Source organism: Pterocles gutturalis, unplaced genomic scaffold (genome assembly GCF_000699245.1).
Source record: "Pterocles gutturalis isolate BGI_N339 unplaced genomic scaffold, ASM69924v1 scaffold37824, whole genome shotgun sequence".
NCBI lineage: Eukaryota > Metazoa > Chordata > Aves > Pterocliformes > Pteroclidae > Pterocles > Pterocles gutturalis.
In genome coordinates this window covers 3,141-26,264 of record NW_010134579.1, presented here as the reverse complement: position 1 = coordinate 26,264, position 23,124 = coordinate 3,141, and the positions used below count along the sequence as shown (strand labels likewise).

The following is a 23,124-nucleotide window of genomic DNA, read 5'->3' as shown; positions in this document are numbered from 1 at the left end:
GGAATTGATCACGGTATTGCCTGCTGTCTGTTTGCATGACTGCAACTCTGGGCAGAGCTTGGTTCCCAACCTTTGAAAAGTCATCAAAGGAAGTGAAGCTCTTTCCGTGTTATGCTTATGATGCCAGTATACCACAAAAAATGTTTCTAAAGCTTCTCCTGTTAAGGAAAATTGACCCTCCCCTCTCCTTTACCTTATATTCATTATGAAAGCATTTGGCTTTAGGAACAGAGACAGTTCTCACGTGAACACATATGCAAAAGAAAACAAGTACAACGCCCATTTCTGTAGAAGAATATATTATTTAGCAGATCAGTTTAAAAGTAAAAAAAAAATCTGTACATCTTTGAAGGTTTTTCTTGTTGTTGCTGTTGCTTTTTGCATCCATGAGGATAAAAAATATGCTTGCACAGTGGTTTCAGCTTTGTGTTCCCTTCTTTGCTCATGCTGAAGGATCCCTTCACGTCTAGCTGTATGAGGCCACAAAGCAAACTTGCAAACTCCCTAAGGTTTCTTCTGGTTTCTTCTGGTGTAGAAAAAAAACCAAACAACAATGCATCCACTATGCTGGGCTTCTGAATGTACTGTGAACACTATAAAATTCAGAGAATAGTACAGAGAAATACGTTGTTAGGGCCTACTGGGCAAACAAAAATATATGCCAGGACCCCTGTCAGAAAAGAAGCATCTGTTTAAGCTATGCTGTAATTAGCATACTGCTGTACACATATATACAGTAACTTGACTAAAACAACTTTTTCTTTTGTTTTTGGATGCCAGTGGCTCATTTTCCAGAAAGGCTCCTTAGCTAAACTCTGCTTTGTCTCTGCAGACTGCAGTCCATGTGCTCACCAAAAAGGCAAATCTGCTGAAGATTTGAGCTGTGCTGCAACCTGTGCAACAGCCTTCAGGGAAGCCCTGCTGCAGGGGATTTGGTGGGCATGCTGGAGTGAAGGGACCCCTTGGTGTCCGATGGCAGCAGTGCATGTGCGAGCAGGCTGCAGGCTGTAGACAGTGCGTCTGGGCAGGCAGACAGGCAGGCAGTGCTTCTGGGCCTGCCAGCTCTCCACGTACATGGTTCAAGTTGGATTTTGATGTAGCCACCACGTCTGTTTGGCAAATACAGGATTTCTCAAAAACAGAATAACCTTAGGGCTTATGTTTTGCTCAAATGCTTTTTCGTTTCACTTTTCGGTACTGCCAGTGGTCAAACTTTCACTTTTCTTTTTCTGCAACTGAAATGAAGAGCAAAGCAGGATTAATACCCCTGACTCACACAGTGCTGCTTTCCACTGCTGCTGTGAGTTGAACACTCTCCAACAACTCTCCAACAACAAGGCATGTGCAAGACTTCTTAGAAAATAATAGGCAGCAGCTTGCTATATCACAGGCATGTTTTAATCCAAACACCTCTGGATGTATATCCTGAGTAAACAGAACTTGGTGCTTCTCATCATCTGCCGTGATAGGCTTTAGGATTATTAACTCCTCTTGTTCCAGGATATTTCTGAATTCAGGCAGCTCCTATTTTCATAAGACCTCTTGTGCCAATACACTGTAATTAAACCTGTATCAGTTTGTATAAAATTTCTAGTTTGACAGCTTCTCTAAATCAGAAGTAAAATCTCAGCTCAACTTGGAACATGAATAGAAAGTCTGGCAGTCGTATCTGAGTTCTTCTTCCCTCCTTTGAGAAATGCTCCACTCTAAACTGAAGAATGCCTAAAAGACTTTATTCTGCTTCATAACTTAGTGCCCTCAAAGCTCCTTGATTAACCAGCCTTAGTATTTGTGCTGCTGAAGGGCTTTTCCTCCAAAGCACTTGAGAGGAGGTAGGAGCTATACCAGAAATCTACTATTCCCCCCATCCAGCCAGGGATGATCAAGTGAATGAACCTTCATGTCCCACATATCAAACAATATCAGCACAACTAGTGCTCCAGGGTGCTTCCCAATTTATTTTAATGACAGAGTGACTGATAGCATCCTGTCTACATGATAAATTTGTTCATGTCAAAAAACCCCTACACTGTGATGCCATTTGGGCAAGTTTTGTTGTCTGCCTCAGCGTGGAAAAGCAGCGCTCGAAGAGGCGTGCAAAGAAGGCGTGCAGGCCCCGTGTCGTAGGCTGCAGGGTGCTGTGGGAGCCAGGCCAGCACGGTGGCTGCTGCACTGCAGGCATGGGGCAACCGCTCCCGGGGCCTGGCCTCGGTCTCTGCCTTGTCAGGCAATGAAGATGTGTCCAGAGAGAGCACATGTGGTTACATGTATAGCCTACCTCTCCTAAGCCTTGTATGTTAAAATGAGAGATACTCTGTAACTGGAGGTCCCCACTGAGCCTGGGCCATGAAATGGCTTTGTTGGTTGCGTGTTTAATCCTGCTGGGTGCTGTATATGAGAGAGTAATTCCTCATAAAATTTCAAGCACATCCTTGATGATAGACACGTGAGTGGAAGCATCTTCCCAGAAAATAAATCTATGCATTTGTGGTACAGTGCCTTGAACTGCCTAACCCCAGGACATTTTGCTGCAGTCTAGTCCAGGCTAACTCCTTCCCAGGGGAAGGCAGCTCCCTCCAGGAAGAGGTGTTTGCTAACATGCTCCTCTCAAGTGTTTATCTCTGGGTTTTGTCTCGAGGTCCCTCTCCTGCAACTCTCTTCCCATGGCCTTGCTTGTGTGCTGCCTGGTGGACTCTGCAAGGGCATGCTCTTGTGCACACTCATGGCTTGTGGTACACACCTTTCTCCAGCCAGGTAATGAAAGTGTTTCTCATAATTATGATTATGCCGTAAGCATTCCTACTGTTTTGGAATTAAACTGCTATTAAATGATAATGTTTGACTTATTCAATGTTTGCTTTATCAAAGAGATATTTAGAGCTTACCTCTTTCATAGCATCATCTATCTGTTTTAATTCCTCATAGCGGTCCCTGGATTCCCAAAGGGGCTGGAGCATCACCTCCTCCACTTCTGGGAATAGCTAGATGAAAACAAGAGAGAGAATATACAAATTTCCTTTTGTATTCATTAGCCTGTACATGATAGAAATAGGCTGAAAGGAAGGGTGTGAACTGTACATCCCCATTTCTCTGGCTAACTAAACACTTGTCAGAGCAAACATGGAAGCTCTGCATGCCCCCACTTCTGCTTCTTGGCCTTAGGTGACTTACCTTTGTTACTGTTTCGAACATGGGGATGAGAACAAACTTCAGGAAGCCAATCTGTGCTGTCGGCTTGGTCACTTTATCACGGTCCATGAACGGTGCTACTGGAAGCCCCTCAGATTTTTCTCGGTCGCTCTGTAACAAAACCAGTGTTAACAAAAATTAATCTCGGCTAGAAGTCTGTGAGGAGATTAATGTACCAAGCAGATCACTAGCTAGAGAGCAGTAGCCTTCTGAAACAGATCTCAGTGGTATCTGAAGATAGCACAGAATAGCAATATGCTTCCCTCAGGCCAATGTATCCTGCTTTGTTGAGAGCAAGCATCCGAAGAAAGAGAACTCTGTTCAGTTACATCTGCACAGTACTGGCATGAAAGCGTTCATGTCCAGGCTTACAGGACAACGAAGCCACCTGTTTCCCTTTGCAAACGCATAGGACTTGTGAGGTTAAATATTTCTGAGGATTCAGAATGGTGGTAATGGCTTTTGCCACTCTGGAAGAGAAGGAATAGGTCTTTGATTTCCTCATAATTCTCCAGAGAGTGATTATTTTTGGGTATTCAACCAGAAACTACATATCCTTCTTTTACTAATGATTAAAACTAGTTCTGGCTGGCTGGGTCAATGGAGAACAGTTCCACTGACAGCAATGAGTTTACCAAGCCACCTGCTTGACCACATAATTCACTGTTTCTACGTGGGTTCATGTGCAAGGAGGTCACAGACTGTGTGTGCAAAAAAAGATATCCCATAGCAGATTTTATCTCTCAATTATTGGGTCTTTCAGAACATTGTGCTTTTGCTGGGTGGCCAAAACCGTAAGGCACACAGATACTGTAATTTTGAGTCAAAAGCTGCAGATGCAGTGAGCTAGGAGTGTTTCTGACACATCATCCAAGGTGCCTGTCTCTTGTGAGGAGCCCTCCTCAGCAGGCACCCTATCAAAGTATAGACAAAACACACAAGAAAGGTCTGGCATCTCCTCCTCAGAGCATTGCAGCTGTGTGTCTCTGGAGATCCCACTGCTGCAGCATGTACACACTGCTCAGCCTGTGTGCCGGAGGCAGCTGACGGCTGCTCTTCCAGGGATCCTTTCTGAAGCAATCAGAAACTGTGTCCAGCTGGGAACCCAGTGAGGACCAGAGGTCTGGGGAGCTTAAATATGACTTTGCACATGTCACAAGTCATCTGCTTTCTCTTTAGGTAGATGTTCACACACAGTGAAAATTTATCTAAATTAGTTCCTGTGTGATATTTGATATCATTTACTTGACAACTGTCTCTTGCCACTGCTCTTGCCCTTTTGGCTTAAAAATCATTTATATGTCAAACAAACTTGCAAGGCAGACACTTCACAGAGAACAAGCTTCAATCTGCTAGCATGAGGATTCCTAGGCTGCTATTGTCTTTCACCTACAAATTACAGCCAATTGCATTCACTTGCTTTCTGAACAGCTTTTCTTGCTATGTCAGAAAAGCTTCTCCTGCTTTCTGTAAAAGAAGCCTTTCCATCCTAGAGCTAGACTGGGCTGTCAGACAGCAGAGCACCTGTACCTGAGGTGGGATTCAGGAAGAGCAGCAATTTGTGCAACTGTATCTCTCCCTCATTCTTACCTGCATAAAATATTCCTCAAGTAAGCAATCTACCCAGGGCTCCGCTACTTCCATCGGACGGACTTCATTGGAGATATCACAGCATTTTATCAGTACCATCTTCAGCTGAAAGAGGATAACACTTTAATACTGCAGTCTTATTGCCAGCAATTTCCCCCCTATCCAGAACCTGTGTCTTTATAATGCAATGTGAGGCAATGTTTTCAAATAGAAAGGATGGGTTTAGGATTACATCAGAGGTTTTAAATAATCTGGATTCTCTTCCACTCTCTCAGTTACCCTGTGTAAACCACTTATCCCCTCTCTGCCTCGGTTTCCCTGTCTGTAGCAGTGGGATGTGTCACAGTGGGATGTGCGCTTATCTGCTGCATGAAGAGATTCAGCGACAAATGACCATGACAGATGACTGGATTAGGAAGTAGAGGAGACTAGAGTTTGTACTCTCATGGATACCTTTTGCCGCACAGTAATGAGCAATAAGAATTTGTATCCTAATACAGTAAATATTTTTTTTCTTGATGGGACTCCAGGATTTCTAAAGCTGGAATAATCTGTTTTGTATACAGCACTTCCAAATTTTAATTCTTTTTAGTGGAGCAGAGGATGTAGGAAGGATTCGTTTTTGATAACATATATTGAATCTTGGTTTTTAAACAAATGAATGTTAATCTACAAGTTTACACACTATGCACAGAAAAATAATAATCTACAAAACCTCCTTACACAGGTCATGTGTTCTTCATTTGAGTAATCAAAATTTTCCATTTTTTCCTTGAAAGAGTCCAGTATTTCTGTATGTCTCGCCATGTCTGTAGCCAGGATTAATGTAATTATCCCCTAGTAAAGAAAACATGTTCACATATTAACTTGACAGTCTTTACAAAGTTTACTATTGCAGAGCAAAGTAGGTCTTTCTTACAAACAAAAAGCCTCAGATGCATTACATTGTTAACACTGAAAGGGGAAGTTTCTGACTTGAAACTGCCAAGCAAACTGCAAGAGGGTTGTAAAGAGTTCATGGTATATGAAGATCATGGTTGGATTGATCTGTAACGCTGGTGTGATAGTTCAGAGGCATTGAGGTTTTTCTGTTCTGATTGACTAATTGTGGAAAAAAGAACTGTACAACAGGATGTTAAAAGTCACAATCTGTTTGCCAAGATCCACTTCTGGCTTCTTGGAAAGCACTATAGGTTTTGCTGCTGACTCTCAGTGGCCATGGGAAGAGACAAAGATCAGTAGATGTGGATGTCCTCTGTGCTCATCCTCCTTGGATTAAGGGCTTTAAAATACCCCGATGCAGCCAATGCGTTAGGAGCTCTATATCCTCCTGCTAGGCAGAGTTTATGATGGCAAAACGTGGTTAAAGTTGTGGGTTTTCATATACATTTATGCATTTTGGGCCTATGCCTGCTTCCCATGCATTGGCAGAATCAATCGCTCCAGCCAGACTGGTATCTGAGACCTTACATTGGTCTGCTTTTTCATTTGGTGTGTAAGGAAGGTGTAATGTGGAAACTAAGCCTACATTTATGGCCCTTAGTGCTCTAATGGGAATTTTAGCATTGTTCGCTCTCTCAGAGATAATTGTGATGAGTCCCAGTCCACTAGAGCCTCTTCCAACAGTATAAGTGCTCTGCTGTTGTAAATCTTTTCCCATTTTGAAGCCCCTGTTAAAATTAATACAATGTTCTCTTACAGCATGAAATTCTGCCATGAGAGCTTAATCCTTTTCCCAGTTAGAGCTAATTGGCTCCTTCAATAATACAAATATCTACCCCCAAAAATATCTACCCCCAAAAATGTCATAGACTTTAATAGTCAGGATGTACTCATTATTTCTCAGCAAGACATCCTAGGGAGTGCTGCTGTGGAAATTTTCCAAGAATCCCTCTTGGATCCTTCCAGTGTGAGGGGCTTTCTCAGTCCTTCTCTCCAGGGAGAGTGATTCACTCGCATTGTACAGCAGGGAAGTCTGTGTCTGCTTACATCTTCAGGAACAGTTTGTACAACACAGATGGGAGCAGCACTCATACCTGTCTTATCTGTTTGAATTGGTCCTGGTCGACATTGGAGAAAATGTTGTATTCTGGCTGGGAAATGATCTGGAAAGCCACAGCACAGTGGTGGTTCTCCAGTGGGGAAATGTCATTGTAGCGTACCGCAAGCTCAGTTCGTGCATTTATCTGATAACTGATGTGAAGAAAAACAATGAGAACTCCTGCAGACACACAGCAGCTGCTCTAAACAATGCTGCTTACTTTTATTTACATTATTTTCAATACTTATTCAATTAGCTGCAGGGTTTTTTTTTTAATTGTTAATACTAAATCAGATTTCTAGAGAAGACAGATATTACTTTAATATCATCTCAGGCACTATTCCCCTGTAGGTTTTTAAACAAATTTTTTATCAAGTCTCTGTAGCTTAAAATTACACAGAACAAACATGGAAGGAACTGTCTGGGCTTCATTCAACACCCACTAATGTCAGTGGAGAGATTCTCACTGACCCCAGTCAGAATTATGTTTTGCCCTTATTTAATGAATGTCTACAAATAAATTAGATTCTCTCTCTCTCTCTTTTTCACACACACACATGTGCACACAAAAGTGTTCATGGGTCAGCAATTCTAATTTCCTCACGTGATAATAAATAGCATAACATGCACTTCATGATTTATAATTATGAAATAATGTGTAACTTAAATCACGCTTTGCATTTTAGTGTAATTATTCCATTTCAGTCAATGGAGCTATAATCATTTATGCCCTCTCTCTCAGCTGTAAAACATTTTACCTTGTTCTCTCAGGAGTGGGGGAGTGTTGGAATAGAAATCAGAAGCAGCATTTTCCTTACAAAAGGACAGCAAAGGACAGCTGGCAGCCCCAACCCAGACCTGAGTTTTTTGCATGAAGCTCTTCCTTGGCCCATGTGTGAATGAACAGCAGGGCCTTGGGGGAAGGTCATGGCCAGCTCAAGCTGTGAAAAGGAAAACCTGATCTACCAAAAATGCCAGCTGGTATTAGCTTCCCAATAAATTTTAAGGAAAGAGAAAGCAAGAGAGAGACTTACGTATTGTTATAGCCTGGATGGTCCAAGTCATGGCATACTGCTGCAGTCATGAGAATCAAGATGTCAATTTGGGAAAATTTATCCTACAAAATACGAAACAGTAATGTAGTATTATGATTTCTACTTCCTCTATCCCAATAAATGAAAAGAAGTGAAAAACACCCACGTATACTTTTTAGAGAAATGTGAATCTGAGCAAAATGAAGTATTTTTCCATAGATGAATTTACTTCATTGGAGAAGGCACTCCCTTCCAGTAAAAATGACTCAGACTTGCCTTTGTTGCATTAAATAACAGCAGCTCAGAGGAGGCAATTTGCTTCAAAATTGCTATTACTGCAGAGGTCATATAAAAGCACTGAGATATTAGTACAGTCTCTTACAAGTCATTTGACCACCCTGATTAGTTAAGGGGGGGCTGGAAGATAGCGTAGTTGCCATTGCATTCTGCATTAACTACAGTTACGAGAAGAGTGAGAAAAATTAAGTGTTGCGTTCCCAAAGCTTCTGAATAGGATGAACTTCCTTTAAAGGAAGTTTTTCTTCATACTCTTATTGGCAAAAAAATAGACTTACGCCAGTTACTGAGATGTGTAACTATGGAGAAGAAAGGGGGTTTTTAACTGAATAAAATCTGGTTTGTGCAGAAATGAAATGAATATATAAACACAGGTTATCCAGTCAATGAAAATAAATTATGCCTATAATTTTGGACAAAGTGAATCTTGCATATAGTACATGCAAGGCATTATTTGCAGTAGGTCACCTGGCTGAAAGCACAGATTTGGAGAAAACCTCTTGTGGGAATATTTTGTATCACAGATGAAGAACATATCCACAGATCATAATTCAGTAGGCTTTTGGGTCTGATTCGTAGATGTTTCATGCTATCAGAGTGTCAAAAGATCTTCAGTGTACGAATTGGGGATATCCAGGAGGGAAAGGTAGCTTCCCAGCAGCCTCAGAGAGCTGTGTAGGTGCCTGGGGTCTGGGATGGGATGGCTGAGCAGGCAGCCAGAGGCTGAAGTGCAACATCTCTCCTCCTCTCCCCAGGGACTCAGCAAGTGCAGGTACTGCAAAGCTCATCACTTGCTAGCAAGCTGGTGGCTTGTTTTGCAAGAAAAGTGGCAGAGGTGTCGTGGTGCTCGGTGGATGAACATGTGCCCCATGATGGAAAATGGAGTGATACTATTGAGGTGGGGGGGATGTACCTGGAGGTTGCAGAGCGAGATCATGCTGTACATCATCTGGGTCACGCAGAAGCAGTGTCGGAAATTATGAAAGGGGTTGTTTCTGTAATTGTCATGAATACACAGCTGCAGAGAGAGTGAATGAAGCAGTCAGAGACAGAAGAACTCCTTCTTTATAAAAACGTGATTACATATGCTTCCCAGCCACCCTGGAAGCACTGTATATCCCTACAGGAGTCCTATGGAGCCCACTATTATTTTCTGCTAGGACAGAGGGACAGCACAAGGCCCTCTTGACCCTCTCTGCCTTCCTAGGGAAGGGTGAGAGATTACTGACTTTCAAGAATTTGTCAGCAGGTAAAGCTCATACCAACTTCTCTCTCACAGCAGCTAGCAATGAGTACACATCCCAGCACGGCTGGAAGTGCATCTCAGTCTTGAAATAGCACTCAGTGCTCTCATCCTGAATTTGTATTTCAAACCTTGCGGTGGTTAAACGGTGACTTCGGGATGTGTAAACAACTCAAAGTACGTCCCCATTCCCCTCTCTTGCTGAATGCAAATTGCAGCTTTGAAATCTTCAAAGCTGAAATATATTTGTTATTTCATTTGCAGATGCTCAGAGGTGGCACTTTGGAATGTGTTGCTCGGCAAAGTGAAGAATGTTGAATGCACACACTAGAATACCTGTTTGGATTTCCTGTGCTAGGCAGCATGGGAGAGATTTAGCATATAGGCACATGAGACTGATTTTTGTGTGTTTTAACCTTCTACAGATCCTGGCAATGTGCTCTCATTACAAATGCAAGCTAAAGCTCGTTTTTCCATGTGTCCTCGCTACTGTCAGCCAGGCTTAGGTGAGTGAAGCTGGCACAGTTGCGTTAACACATGCCAGTCATTCTTCCAATGCACTGGATAGCCTTCGGTACCCTGTCCTTCACAAAACAGCGAAGCATCAGCAGCATTGCTGGACCCCTTCTGCTGAATCCTCCGTAGCCCGGATCCTAGAAAGCTCTTACGCACGTGCTTCAATTACTAAGCCTGAATTAATGACATGGATGGAATTTGTGACCCTTCTCCAGCTAAATTGTGAATTTACTTCAAGAGTCCTCAAGCCCCATCAGGATCAAACCCTTCAGCATGAGACCTGACTTCTAGAAAGCTCTGGATGAGGTCAAGAGAACTGTGGGTTTTCCATGCTTATTCAATATTTGTGGGCTTCATTGCAAAAGCTGTTCAGATTATTCTGCCACAAGGACTTTAGAAATGTGTTACATTATTTTAAAATTAATAACTAATGGCACAATATGAGTTGACAGCCAGGCACATGGGTGGTGGGTGGTATCTCACAGCCTCCACACTGACACTGTTGTCATGCCCAGGCACCGTACAACACTGCACGGATGTAATGTATACATCCATCAGTGGAGCCCAGAGCATCCCAGGGAACTCCTGACTCTGAGCACTGAAGGGCCAGAGTGACTGGATTGTATTAGTCATCCTTTCCTCCCCTTTCTGAAACATTTCTGTAGCCAGTGGATGTGGGAGCAAGAAAGCAAGCATATGCATGAAGTGGCTTTTTCTCACCCACTTAACGTTCAGAGTGGTGTCCATGTGGTGTTCCTGGGGTAGTACAGTTTGAAGCAGAGTCCTTGAGGCTATGTAAAAGCATCTTTATTTATGTGAAGCTAGTGTTTAAGAAAGGAAATCTCATCCTGTCTTACCTTCGTAGAAAATACATAATAAGCTCCTCTCATTCAGAACAAGGCTCTCTTAAATGCTAGTGGTAACAAATTACTTGGAGATACAAGCTAGCAGGAAGCTGCCTGCAGTAATGTGTGTGGGTGGCATGTTGTTGTGTGTTGACATATCACCTGGTTTCCCATGTTCTCAGGCTGTGAGACAGGAGGAGGAAATTTTCTGTTTTATCTACTCTGTGCTAGCCTTGATTGTATTGGGTTTCACTCCACCCCTTCTGTTCAGCTGCTTTCTAAGGTCAACAATACTGAGCTTTTCATCTGCCTTCTTTGGGAATAGATTTCCAAGGTCTCGATCATTTTGTATATCTCCTTTAATGTAGTCATACAATTTTTCTAAAATGACTAAGCATAAATTCCAGCTGAGCCTTATGCCTTCCATGGAGACATGGTAACATTGGTAACCCATTTTATCCCTTATTCCAGTCTCTAATCAGCCTAATCTCTTGTTAGCTTCAGCCAGCAGCAGCACACCAAGCAGTGACAGTCACTGCCCTGTGTATGCTGGTGCCCAGGTGCTTTTTTGCTCTTGCTGTACTTTGTGATATGAAGAATCCAATGTTTTGCTTTGTGTATTCTACCCATCTTCTGAATTTGTGGAATTTGTTCAGGCCTTTCTGGGAGTCTACATCAATCATGTAAAATGGTTCCCTCTATTCTGTGCATACTCTTCAGGTAATTAGAAGAGATTAATGAGACATAATTATTCACTGCAGGAATCATATGAAACATCTCTATAATGAACTTCACATCTTGATGTTTTTAATTATTGTTTCAATTTGGCAGGCAGAGATGTAGGATTTACTAACTATAATTCTTCAGGCTATCCCTAGATCCTTTTTTAAACAACAGGTAAAATATTTACTGTTCTACAGTTCTCTAGGAATGTGATGGGTTTTTCTTAGAAAGCCAATATATTCTTCATCTTTTCAGCAAATTATTTCTTATGGTCTCCCTTGGACCTCATAACTTAATGATTTTTAAATATGCCAATGTTTCTTCTTTAGACATCTTAGTTTTGGCATGATCTCATCTTTATCATGTCTTGCATCTCTGCAACATGCTCAACATTAAAAACAAAGGCAATAAAACAATTTAACTTCTCAGCAATTTCATTTCCTGCCTGCCTTGCTCTTTTACTCCCTGTGATTTAGCACATCTAATGATTATTGTATGTACTGGCTTTTTTTTCACCATATCTGAAGACACTTGTCTTGTCTCCATTTACATGAAGTACCAAGAACATTCACCAGAAATGAACTGCTTTCAGTAATAGAAAGCTCAGCAGACAAATGTAAAACAGTTTAAAAAATGTCATCTGTTACCACAAAAATGCAAACATTTGCTGAAGTACTTACATTTTAAGAATTTATATAGATTGACTGCTTTCAGTGGGATTAGTCACAGGAGTCAAAGTAACTCCATAACTAAATGATTTCTGCATTGCAAATATCAGTAATTTAAAATACTTACCAACCACCTCTTTAATGTGATAGGATTGATGTTGAAGTCTTTTACCAACCCAAGATCATGGTACATATGTTCCAAACAACTCAGCATCTGCAGCCAGGAACAGATAGGTTATTGGCTTGGTAAATATCACTTCACTTTACAATACATTTCAGGCTGAATTTCCTCCTTGTAAGCACCAAAAAATTGCAGAACCCTCTTGTTAAGATGAAAGAAAGATGTTCAAAGATTGCATGATTAAAGACAGTGCAAGAGGGGAGACAGAGAGGTTCTGAAAGCTTTTTGAAGTAGACTGATCACTATTGACTTCATAGGTTTTTTGCAGGGCTTTGAATCACACCAACTCTCTTTAGTAATTGTGATTCATGTGTATCATGGCAATTCCTTCTCACAAAAAAATATTGTCATTTTTCCAGTTCAGCTGGGATATGTTCCAATGCTTAATGAAATCAGTGGGAGTTTATCCACTGACTCCCAAGGCCCTAGCTGTATAGAAAACGACAGCAGAAAATAAGAAATCCTTAAAGAAACATTTATTCTACGTATGTGTCAATATCTACTTTCTTTATGACTTCTCATGAGTTCCTAACTCTACTATCTTAACTCAAGACTTCTTGTTTAACAAAAGATGTCCCATTATAACCCTACAAGAATGCAGCAGGTTTGTGAACATCTGTTCCCATAAACTGCAACTATGAATCCCAATAGCTGAAATGCAAAGGCAAGCTGCACTTTTGACACAACATCTGCTCTGAGGTAGGAAGGGGGATGCAGATAGTTTATCACTACCACTCCCAGTTTATCTCCTGGGTTTGAAAATATTGTAAAAGAAAGGTATTGATAATCTTATGTGCCTGGGCACTTGGCAGTTACCACCAGCCAGAAATTATGTCTTCCAGGAGTTCAGGAGTTTATCTATCTGCATTCCCATTTCTGAAGGCAAAATCTGCAGGGGATGAAATGCAGCCATTATATTAGCAGATGCAGTTTTTAGACTGTAGACTGATTCATGGGTTTTAACATGATGAGTGTAATGTCACAAATATGGCCTTGGAGACATTTTTAGTTAGTTTTCTGCTATTTAGGCTCTTAAAAACACTCCAGAAAAGTGATTTCATCTAATGAGACTTCACATTTCTTCAGGGAATATACATAGTTCATACAGTAACAAGGGGTCTGGTTTTGAGCCATCCAAATAGGAAGAAAGAGACTTTCCTGCAAGACTTGAGGGACAGTGTCACGAGCTGAATTGTCCTCAGATCACACGGACAGCATTTTGCTGAAGACCACCTTGTCTTGTTCCTAGTCCCTAAGGCAGAATATATGTTTTGCAATAGTTTCAGAAAAGACTCTCTGAGACAACAAACTTGATCCAGAAGGGCTGAACTACAATCAGAAATGCCTGTCTCCCTCCAGCTGTTGCCAGGAGAGCTTTGGGTGAGTGGCAAGGTGACTCTGAGTCCCAAAGCTCCTGCCCTTGAACACATGAGAATCTCAGTTTTCATTTTTAGCTTTCTTGGTCAACAGCAAAAGCTTGAATATTGGACACTTCTGAGGGTTGAAAGTGAGTGGGCATTTGAGAAAGAGAACGCAAGCTTTCTGCACAGCTCTGTTTATTGAAATGCTGCAGAGCACGTTATTAATTTGCTTACAGAAGAATATGATTTATAACCTGCCTGCCCCACATTGAGCACGTGGGCAAATGCTTATTGCTAAACAAGCACTGACAGAATTGCAATATTCTTTGTAAACATAAACCAGAGCTAAAAAGGTGAGATAAATCCATATGGTGCTCAGCTCACTAGAGCTTGTGCGGTATCGTATTTCTGAGCAGCACTACTCCTTGCAGGGCATGTCTAATCTCCACACCCTCTTGTTAGCCTCGTTCGCCTCGTTCATGCCACCATATAGTGTTTCTGAATGAGTTACTGTGCTAAAATACTATGCCTCAGCACACAAGAATCCATGGATAATGGTTTTTGTCTCTCCCTATTCTTTCTGAATAGTCAAAACAACAATGAGCCAGCAGTGTTATGGTCCACCTGGCAGGTCATAATTCTCTCTTGCCGGTAAAGACCTGATAGGCATTCAAAAGCTGAGTGCGAGCCATTTTGCCTAAGCATTTGTATGGCCATGGTACAGAGGAGAGGGGCTGGAGAGGGAGCAGTAACTGCAGAGCACCAGCCTCAGCTTGGCACGGACTGCAGGAGGGAAGCTCTGGCAGTCTGTGTGAATGGGAGATGGACTAAAGCCACCAGAGAGTCCTTCTGTTACTCTAACAGCCAGATTAAATATCCTGAAGGAAATATGCTGTTACTGTGGGTGGGGTATGGGGTATTTTTCCTTGTCATGTTGATTTACAGGTACTGAGCCAGAATGACTCTTGTAATGCATAATATCTGATTGAGAAGGTAACTAAGGTGATTGCTGCAGGGGGTAATGCTAGAACCACGCAATCCTTCCCTTGCGAAAACTCCAACAATAAAATCCTGGTTTAGTCCTGTTCTCCCTTACATTTTTCCTAGGTGAGATTTGGCTGAATCTAGTTTTACATTATATTATAAGATGGCCATTACAGAAACATCCTCCTTTATGTTTCTGCAGAGATTTACATATGGGCCTTCCAGAACCCTCTGCAATACAAGTGACGAATAATGAATAATACAAATAGCAATAAGAAAAATAGCAATAGCAGTAAGAAAAATAAGAAAATGAAGGAATAAGAAAATGCTAACAGGCTATGCATGCAGCTTTGTAACCTCTTTGTAATGCACTGCAGAAAAACCCTTGCCTAAAAGGGTGTGAATCAATGCATGCACCTCTGCCTGGCTTCACACAGCAGCACGCTGCTTTATTGATTTGAGCAAAGTTATTGATGAGTGCTTAAGCATACACTTTGCTAGGGACTGATTTGTTCAGATAAAATGGCACAAGAGAACCCATGCGGCAGTAATGATAGTGCACCAGTTGACCGGTTGTTGTGGGACATTACTAGGAAGAGGTTAAGGAAAAAATAAAGAGGAGTGAAGATATGGCAATCAGCATAATCTATCTGGCATCTGTCAGGAAAAAGTAGTGTTTTCTGGTGTGGTATGAAAAGAAAAAGTATAGAGAATAAGGGGCAGAAAATGGGAAAAACCCTGCAGACCATCTCCAAGGGCTCTACTGGCCTTGTTGGCTCTCAGAAAGGGCTAACTAAGCTAACATGGCATCCTTACCTCATTGGGCTCCCATAGCCAGACATCAAAGGTTGGTTTCCGAAGTGCTTCAATGGTCTCCTGGGACAGCATGTACTGCAGACAAAAAGGCAGTTGGCATAAGTAAGGGTCCCCCAACCCTGGCATGGGACCTGCTATTGGCATGTCCTTGGGACTCCTGGGGTTCCATTCACAAAGGGTTTAGCCATATTTCCCAAGAAGAGAGTAACTGATCTCTCCCTCTGCCTGCTCAACCCTCCTAACCCTCCCCACCAGCTGCTCATGGTCACACCAGGATGCCCACGCCTGGCGGGCAGCAAGCCCCCAGGCTGCTCACTGCCTGCCACTGATCGGTGGAGATCCTTGCAGAGCAGGGAGGTGGAGGGTTTGGGAGAAAAGGGAGGAGAGCAGAGGTGTTATGGATGGGTTTGTGGGTAATCCAGCATGGGGATATAAAGGGCACAGGGCACAGAACTGTCCCCGGATGCACTGGTTCTGCTGCCTGCAGAGCACCAGCAACATTTGATGCAGCCAGTCACGGCTGGATGATGTGAAGTTTCTACGCTTATAGTGTTAAATTAGCTGGTGGCTATGATATATTTACTTTCAGATGATTTATGCTCTCATTTTGAGTATTTTTTCAAGAACGCCCACATTCTCAAATGGATTGTCAGCCTGCAAGATTCAAGTGATTTTTTGTCATTACGCTCAGAGGCTTAAAACAAAATCAAGCTCACAGGCCAGTTACGATTTGTAGACAAAATGAAAAAAAGGAATGTGGATGGTTAAAAGACCAGGAGAGACGTGGACTCTACCAATTAATCTTTTCAAGACTCTATTGATCAGAGTCTTTTCTGGGGCACAAAAACCTTGTAGCTTCAATTGGCCCCTTTACCATGGCTGTCTGTACTGAGCAGGTGAATGAAATTTTCTGAACCATCAAATTGTTGATACTTTATCCAAGGGAGAATAACACTGAAGATGAATTTTCCTTCTTGAGAAGGCAATGATTTTTGCATTTGCATATATAATGTACATTTAATATGGCATTCTGCAAGAAAACTCTGAATTAGCAGTACAGATTTGTTATTTGATCACAGTATTGTAATGACATCTCTTTCCAGTGTACTCATCACTTCCTGCCTTTACTGACATTGGACAAATCCAGCACCTGACAACTGATAACAAATTTTGCAAATCTGTCAAACAGAACCGAAACTCCTAAGCCCAAAACACCTATGAGCTTTGGTCTAGGGATAAAACAGAAATACATGCTACCAGTCTACTTTGCAGTCAGTTAGCACAACTATTCATAGCACTTGTTAATTCAAGATCCTAGTATCATAGCAGTACATCAAAGTTTGATCTGACATGTATACATATCAAGGGAAAAAATCTTGTTTAGGACTGATGTGTTGCAAAAACATGTTAGTGTTAGGAGCACAAGCCTCTTGGGCAAAAGATAATTAAAAGAAATGTAAGTCTCATGATGTCTGCTTCAGAGGCAGTGGCTTTTGCTAGGCAGAGCAGAATAAACAGCAGAACTTATAAGTTATTGCTTTGTAAGGCTCTGAAAACAAATATGCAAGCATGCATGTCCATATCATACATCTGCATCACATGGGACCACATGAACTCCAGAGTGGCTGAGACAGCTTTGATATGTGCAAGCAGATGCCCATTGTTAACCTACAATTTACACATGTGTGAGCTGGTGTTTTGTCAAGGCGTGAGCTGGGCACTGAGCAGACATAACCTGGTAGCTTTGAGTAATTCCTGTGGGCAAACACTGCTGGTGCTAGGACCAAAGATCCTGTGTGCTTCATGGTTCCAGCCTCATTCATCACTTGGATTTGTACTTGTACTTGCCCAGTAGACATTTTTCTTCAAGCAGTACTGTTTTCTCTAGCAAATACACTACCTCATTTTCACAGGGACAATGAATCATTCTGGAGAGAATCCAATGTCGCATTTTCTCTTTGTTTCCCTAGGTGAAGCATCCCCATAAATTACTTTTTAAATTAAAAAATAATCTATCAGGAGAAAACAGGCAGCAGCACTATTTTCAAGCAGAGTACAATATTATAGGCTATTTTTGATTGTTTGATATGAGCATGGAGAATAAACAAATATAACTAGACAAAAGAGCATTAAATGTTGACGAATGCAAAATGTTCATTAACATTTCAAACACTAATGATCTTTCAAGTATTAAAAACTACTGAGGATCCAACTTTAAGTCACCACAGGCAACGACAGCTTTTTTCCATTGGCTTCCGGGGATTTTGGATCAGGCCCTGGACTTAGAATAACTAGGAGGCAGATGGCTAGGGAGTCATGCACTGTAAACCAGCACTTGTCAGGATGGCAAGCACGTGGTAGCATTCTGGGAAGAGCAAGTATTGCATGGTACCTTTGGGTAGGATGGTACATCCCGTCGGGGAGTCGGCCTCTTGTTTTCATCCAAAAAGCTGTACTTGCAGGGACAGTTAGTCCTGAAATGAAATATTCAGCTCTTAACATTGTGGGAGCAGAACCACAGTGCCTCAAAAAATGCCGGAAGTACTCTGGTCTCTCAGTAGGCATCGTTCGGCCCACTCCCCACCCTCTCCCTTTCTAATCTGGTGTTGCTCAAATTCTTTAAAAGTGTGACCCTCTTTAGGATTTTCTCCCCTTTTGTGACACCCCCATCAGCCCTTCTGCATCTATTTGAATTCAAGCAAGGAGCGTCTGTCTTCAGGCATGTATCCATGGCTACCCAATCACTTCTATTTAAACCAAGGAACTTTCCTTTCAGTGAGCAGCTTGCTGTCCATGGCAGGCACAGTTGTCCAAGGATGGCAGAGCCCTGCCAGGGGCCACACCGAGTGTGGACACTGGCACACCTGTGCTTATTTACTAGTGCAGGCACCCACTGAGCCAATGGCTTATTGCAGCCCAGCTCCAGGCCTTGTAAAATCTTGGGTAAGACCATCTGTTTTGATGGCATGATCATCTTGCCTGCTGCCCGTCAGGCTGGACAACACCAGTGAGGCACAGGCTCAGCAGACACAGCCTGCTTGGCTCCCTGGTCCTGAAGGAAGGGAGCTGCTGCCAGCAATTACAGGTATTTAACACTTGCCTGGTTAACACCAGCACCCACTGCCAGTTATCTGCTCTTCCTTCCTGCATGCTGAAGAGTGAAGCTGATGCTATCCCATCTGAGCAGAGGGCCATGACAGTGGGAGGTGCACACCAGCCTTACAGCCTTTGCGGAACATTGAGGTCTGCTGCACTGCAGTGAAAGAGCAGCTCCCTTGCCTTACAGCCACAGGGAGCACAATAAAACTAAGAGCTCTGTGGTGTCACTCATGGCAATCATGATACATCAATTTAGCATGTGTTTCCCAGGTAGCTGGTCAGGTCACATGGATTTCTATAACTCTTATGTGAGGCTGACCTGCTTGCATTTTGCATTTATCCCTGTAGTCCTAATGCTTGGATTATCCTTTCTCATCTTTCAAGACTCCTGCTAAATGAAGCTAAAAGAAACCCCGCAAAAGAAGCCAACCAAAGTATTCCATTAACTTTATTTTTCCCTTTTTAAAGTATTTTGCATATTCTGTCTTGCATCTCTTTTTAGTACTTCTCTTCTCTGTTGGGAATTGGTCCAGGTCTCTTATCTTTTTGCCTCTTAACATTGATATCTGCTCTTATTTCTGATGGTGTTGTCTGAATCCCGAGAAAGTCATGTCATCTTATAGTTCATGGTGGTCAGCTGGTTTCAACCAGCTGCCTTTTCCTGCCTGGTTTAAGGAGATACTCAGTTGCTGAAAAGCTGCCTTAATCGTTTCTAAAGCTGTTTCCTCCAAACTCCACTGTGAGGGCTATTACTAGGATAAAAATAGTGAGATTGGGGCATTCCTTGCCCTAATTGGAGCTGGCTGCCAGGGTTAGCTGAGGGTCAGCCAACTATCCATAATTCCCAGCTGTAGTAAGACATCGAAGCCTTCATCCTACCACACTGGGGAACACACCAGAGCCAGGATGCATCAGACCTTTACAAATGTAAAACAGTATCTGCAAATGATAATGATTTTAAATGACTCTATGATGTTATCAGCATCTGCCAGTGGTGAGCACAAAAAGCAGACTAGCAAAAAAAAGCAATTTGAGGGGATGGAAGTGGGGCTGCTTTGCTCTTCTGAGAAGGAGAGATGCACAATTCACTGTGCATGTATAATGACTTTTATAAACCTCGCTGTTCATCCTTACTCTGTTGTTTGGTAAAGTAACAGCAAATGTAAGAATATGTAAACATACAAGAATACAGCTGTGTACACTGCGATATTACTGAAGGAATATATGCACTCACATACATTAATTAAACTTAGATGTGATCTCTAATTGTAACAGTAACGCATTAGCTAGCAAATGACATTGCACCAGGGATGGCAAGTTTAAATAGGAGCAAAACTATTTCCATTTGCCCTGGGATGCCTCTGTACACCCCATGGCATGCACATATCTCACACCAATGGGGGAGAGCTTGCTCAGCTGCTCTTAAGCACCCCTAGGCTGGAGTCACTGGGGACTAGTGGCACAGCTGCAGAGCTGTGGTCGTTTGGGAACAGGGAACCACAGCTTATTCCTCAGCAGCTCCCTGTGGGGTCCCTCTTAATGGCCAGCCACGGAGGAGCATCCTCTCCTCACTCATAGCAAAAAGAGTAGCCAGCCCTGGTTATATGCTGAACCTGGAAATCTAGCTGCTGTTTTGAGACCCAAGCCCTTGGGGTACAGATAATCATGGGCAGAATTTTGTGCAAGGAGGAGGAAGATGCAGCTTGAGGCAACCAAGAAAAGATGTGACAGGTAGCTGCCACACTGATATGGCAAAAAGCGATGCTGAGCAGACCAGATTAGGCTCCTGCTTCAGCAAAAGCAGCTATGCAGTGTGAGCCCAGAGAGAGCTAGCTTGGGCATCTGTGTCCAGCACTACCTGCTGCTGAGCACTGCACCAGTTTTTACCACAGCTTTCCAGAATCCATCCTGGTCTCTGGGTTTTGGTGGCTGTCATATCTCACTGCAAGCCCCTGGTGAAGACGACACCTCAGCTGGAGCTGGCTGCTCTGGGCAGACATAGCACTCCACATTCCTGTTTTTCTTGTTAACAGATTGCTGTTTATGCTACAAAATGTAGACGGTAAGGTGACAAGATCTGGAATAGGAATGAGTCACGGCTGCTGCTGGGACAGTCTCCTACGTCCTGATACGTTTGGTGGCAACTGGGCAAACATGAAGTTGCTATAACTTCTTTTTTTTTGTTTTAATTCCTTATCTGCCTATGCATCACTACGCTTATACATGCAGCTCTCCCAGCTCCCTACAACAGCTGAGGACAAGTAAAGACACATGCACAGGCACACACGTTATTCACATCACACCTAGCACAAATCAGCATACATGTTTTTGCTTTTACTGCCAATCTGGGCTCTAATTTTTCTAATGAGATTTCCTCACACACCTGAACAAGAAATGCTGCAAGTCACAGGGCAAACTGCAATCCATCCTACTGGTATAAATCTGGAGCTGATCTGAGGTTAATAACGTCACTTTGCATTTATGCTAGTATGACAGCTGAATTTGGCCATAGACTTAACAGTATTAACACTGTGCTTCCTGACATATTTGGATAGCAAAATGTATAAAAGTGAGTTATTATGAAGCCTGATTCTTTTAGAAATCTCCCATTGCCCTCAATAGGAAATAGCTTTGTTTAAAAGTCAGAGAATTTGACCCCAAATGAAGAAAAAGAGAGAGGCGGTCAAGATAGCAAAGTTATATTTGCTGAGAAAAATCCCCTTCACTCACACTTTGAGCAACATGGTATATCCTGCTTCAGTAACCTTCCCAGAAGTATTCATAATCTCACAGTGACGATTTGTTTGTCCTAATAGGGCATTTCAGTGACACAGGGGGCAGACTCTCCAGCTGAGACCACCTACCATACAAAATGCAATTTTTTCTGCTGTTGTTTTAATTACAGCAAAACCAAGCTTCACAATCAGTGAGCCCTTGCATTAGAAAGTAAATTCCCAATTTCTTGTTGAATTTGAAATGGATGTTTTATAATAGCATGAGATCATAATTAGAAGAACTGTTACGTATTTATTTGATATTTTACCAGAATATATTGGAGCTGATTTGAGTGTTAGCTAGTTCCCAACCAAACACCACACTATGCAGAAGTTCTTTTCCCATTCCCTCTCCCCCAGTAAATTGGGATGAAGAATTCCCATTCTGTATGGTGAAAAAGAACTCTCTGTTTCAAGACCTTTTTCTCTATTCCAGTGGCCTGACCTGTTTTAACTGATGAATGGATGTAATTCTTAAAAAGTTTAAATTAAAGTCACTGTCCTTAATGGTTATTGGTTCCCTTGTGCCTTTACTTCTAAGCCCAGAAAGTAACTAAATTCTACGGAAATACTGCATTAGGATTTGAAGCCAGATGCTTATTTCTTTGGTTAGGTCCAAAGCAGAACTTACCTGCTGCTTCTTGCTGCCATTTCCTCCCTCATCTTTTTAATGTCGCTCTTGCATTTCTCAATCTCCACTACTTTCAGGCCTTCCACTGTCAACAAAGGAAAACAACGGGGGTGTTACCATGGCAAAAGTCGAAGGATCTCATTTCACAATTGTGCAAAATTTCAAAGGGCTTTAACAGTGGGGTTATCCAGTGAGCCAGCAAGATCTTACAGTCTGCCCCAGTTCTCATATATGCAGGTGCTGCCAAAGTGATATATCTTGAAAACCCATAGGAATTCTCCGCTGCCAATTTTAGATAATAGCTACAGTATTTTAATTCACAGAACGGCTGTAACGTCTCAGCTTTTCCACAATTGTTAGCAGCAGTCAGCTGTTCTGGTGCCTCCACTTCTCTGCTGTAGAGCACGAATCAAAGGAAATCCTGAGCAAAAAATCTCTCCAGTGATGGGATGATAAGTGCAGCTAGGCAAACACGTCCCAGTAGGCTTAGAATTCCCATTAAGATAAAAGGTTTTAATTTGAAAGTTCGTGCAGAGCATTAAGGAGCTCTGAGAGGCATTGCTAGATACAGAGAAACTGAAGTAAGAATGCAAGAGAGAGAGAAATGTTGAAAAGTTTTGCTCTAATGATTGGTTTCTTTTTTTTTTTTTTTTGGTATTGAAGATCTGTCACTTCTTTTTGCCAATCAATTCTGTAATCAAAGGTTATTTCTGCATGCGGCACAAAAAATCCTATATTCCCCCTCTGTATGTAATTATGAGAGCCACAAGGCAAGAAGTTTGATTGCCTGTTTCGCAGCAATGCACTTCATCCCACGTAGCTGTGAGAACCTAACGCAGCGTGAGTATGGGAATATTCTCCCTTTTCTTTCCCTCTCATTGAACTATCAGCATACTCAAGGACATAATACAGCATCATTTATTAAGTACACGTCATTTATATGCAATCATTTCACAGCTCGTTTGTTTACTGAACTCACTGTTTGCACAGACAATTTGTGGTTCAGGGAACTCTAGGGAACATGCAATCGTACAATCAGTATTCAGTCACTTTCTTAGAAAATAATAGTCAAAATCACAGCTATCTGAAGGGTAGCATGTAGGCGATAAAAAACTGCCTTGGAAGGGCACGG

General features: G+C 42.2%; 1 protein-coding gene across 1 annotated transcript; it reads right to left on the bottom strand.

Moving 5' to 3' along the window:
* Positions 1-1,184: 1,184 nt before the first annotated feature.
* On the bottom strand, positions 1,185-22,071 carry PDE9A (phosphodiesterase 9A). The gene is made up of 12 exons (XM_010081637.1): positions 21,993-22,071; positions 17,881-17,962; positions 15,489-15,563; positions 12,274-12,360; positions 9,065-9,169; positions 7,855-7,937; positions 6,816-6,972; positions 5,503-5,616; positions 4,780-4,884; positions 3,172-3,300; positions 2,886-2,981; positions 1,185-1,235 (listed from the first exon to the last, which is right to left on the bottom strand). The coding sequence occupies exons 1-12, from the start codon at positions 22,022-22,024 to the stop codon at positions 1,185-1,187; spliced, it is 1,116 nt and encodes a 371-aa protein (XP_010079939.1). The 5' UTR covers positions 22,025-22,071.
* Positions 22,072-23,124: the final 1,053 nt, after the last annotated feature.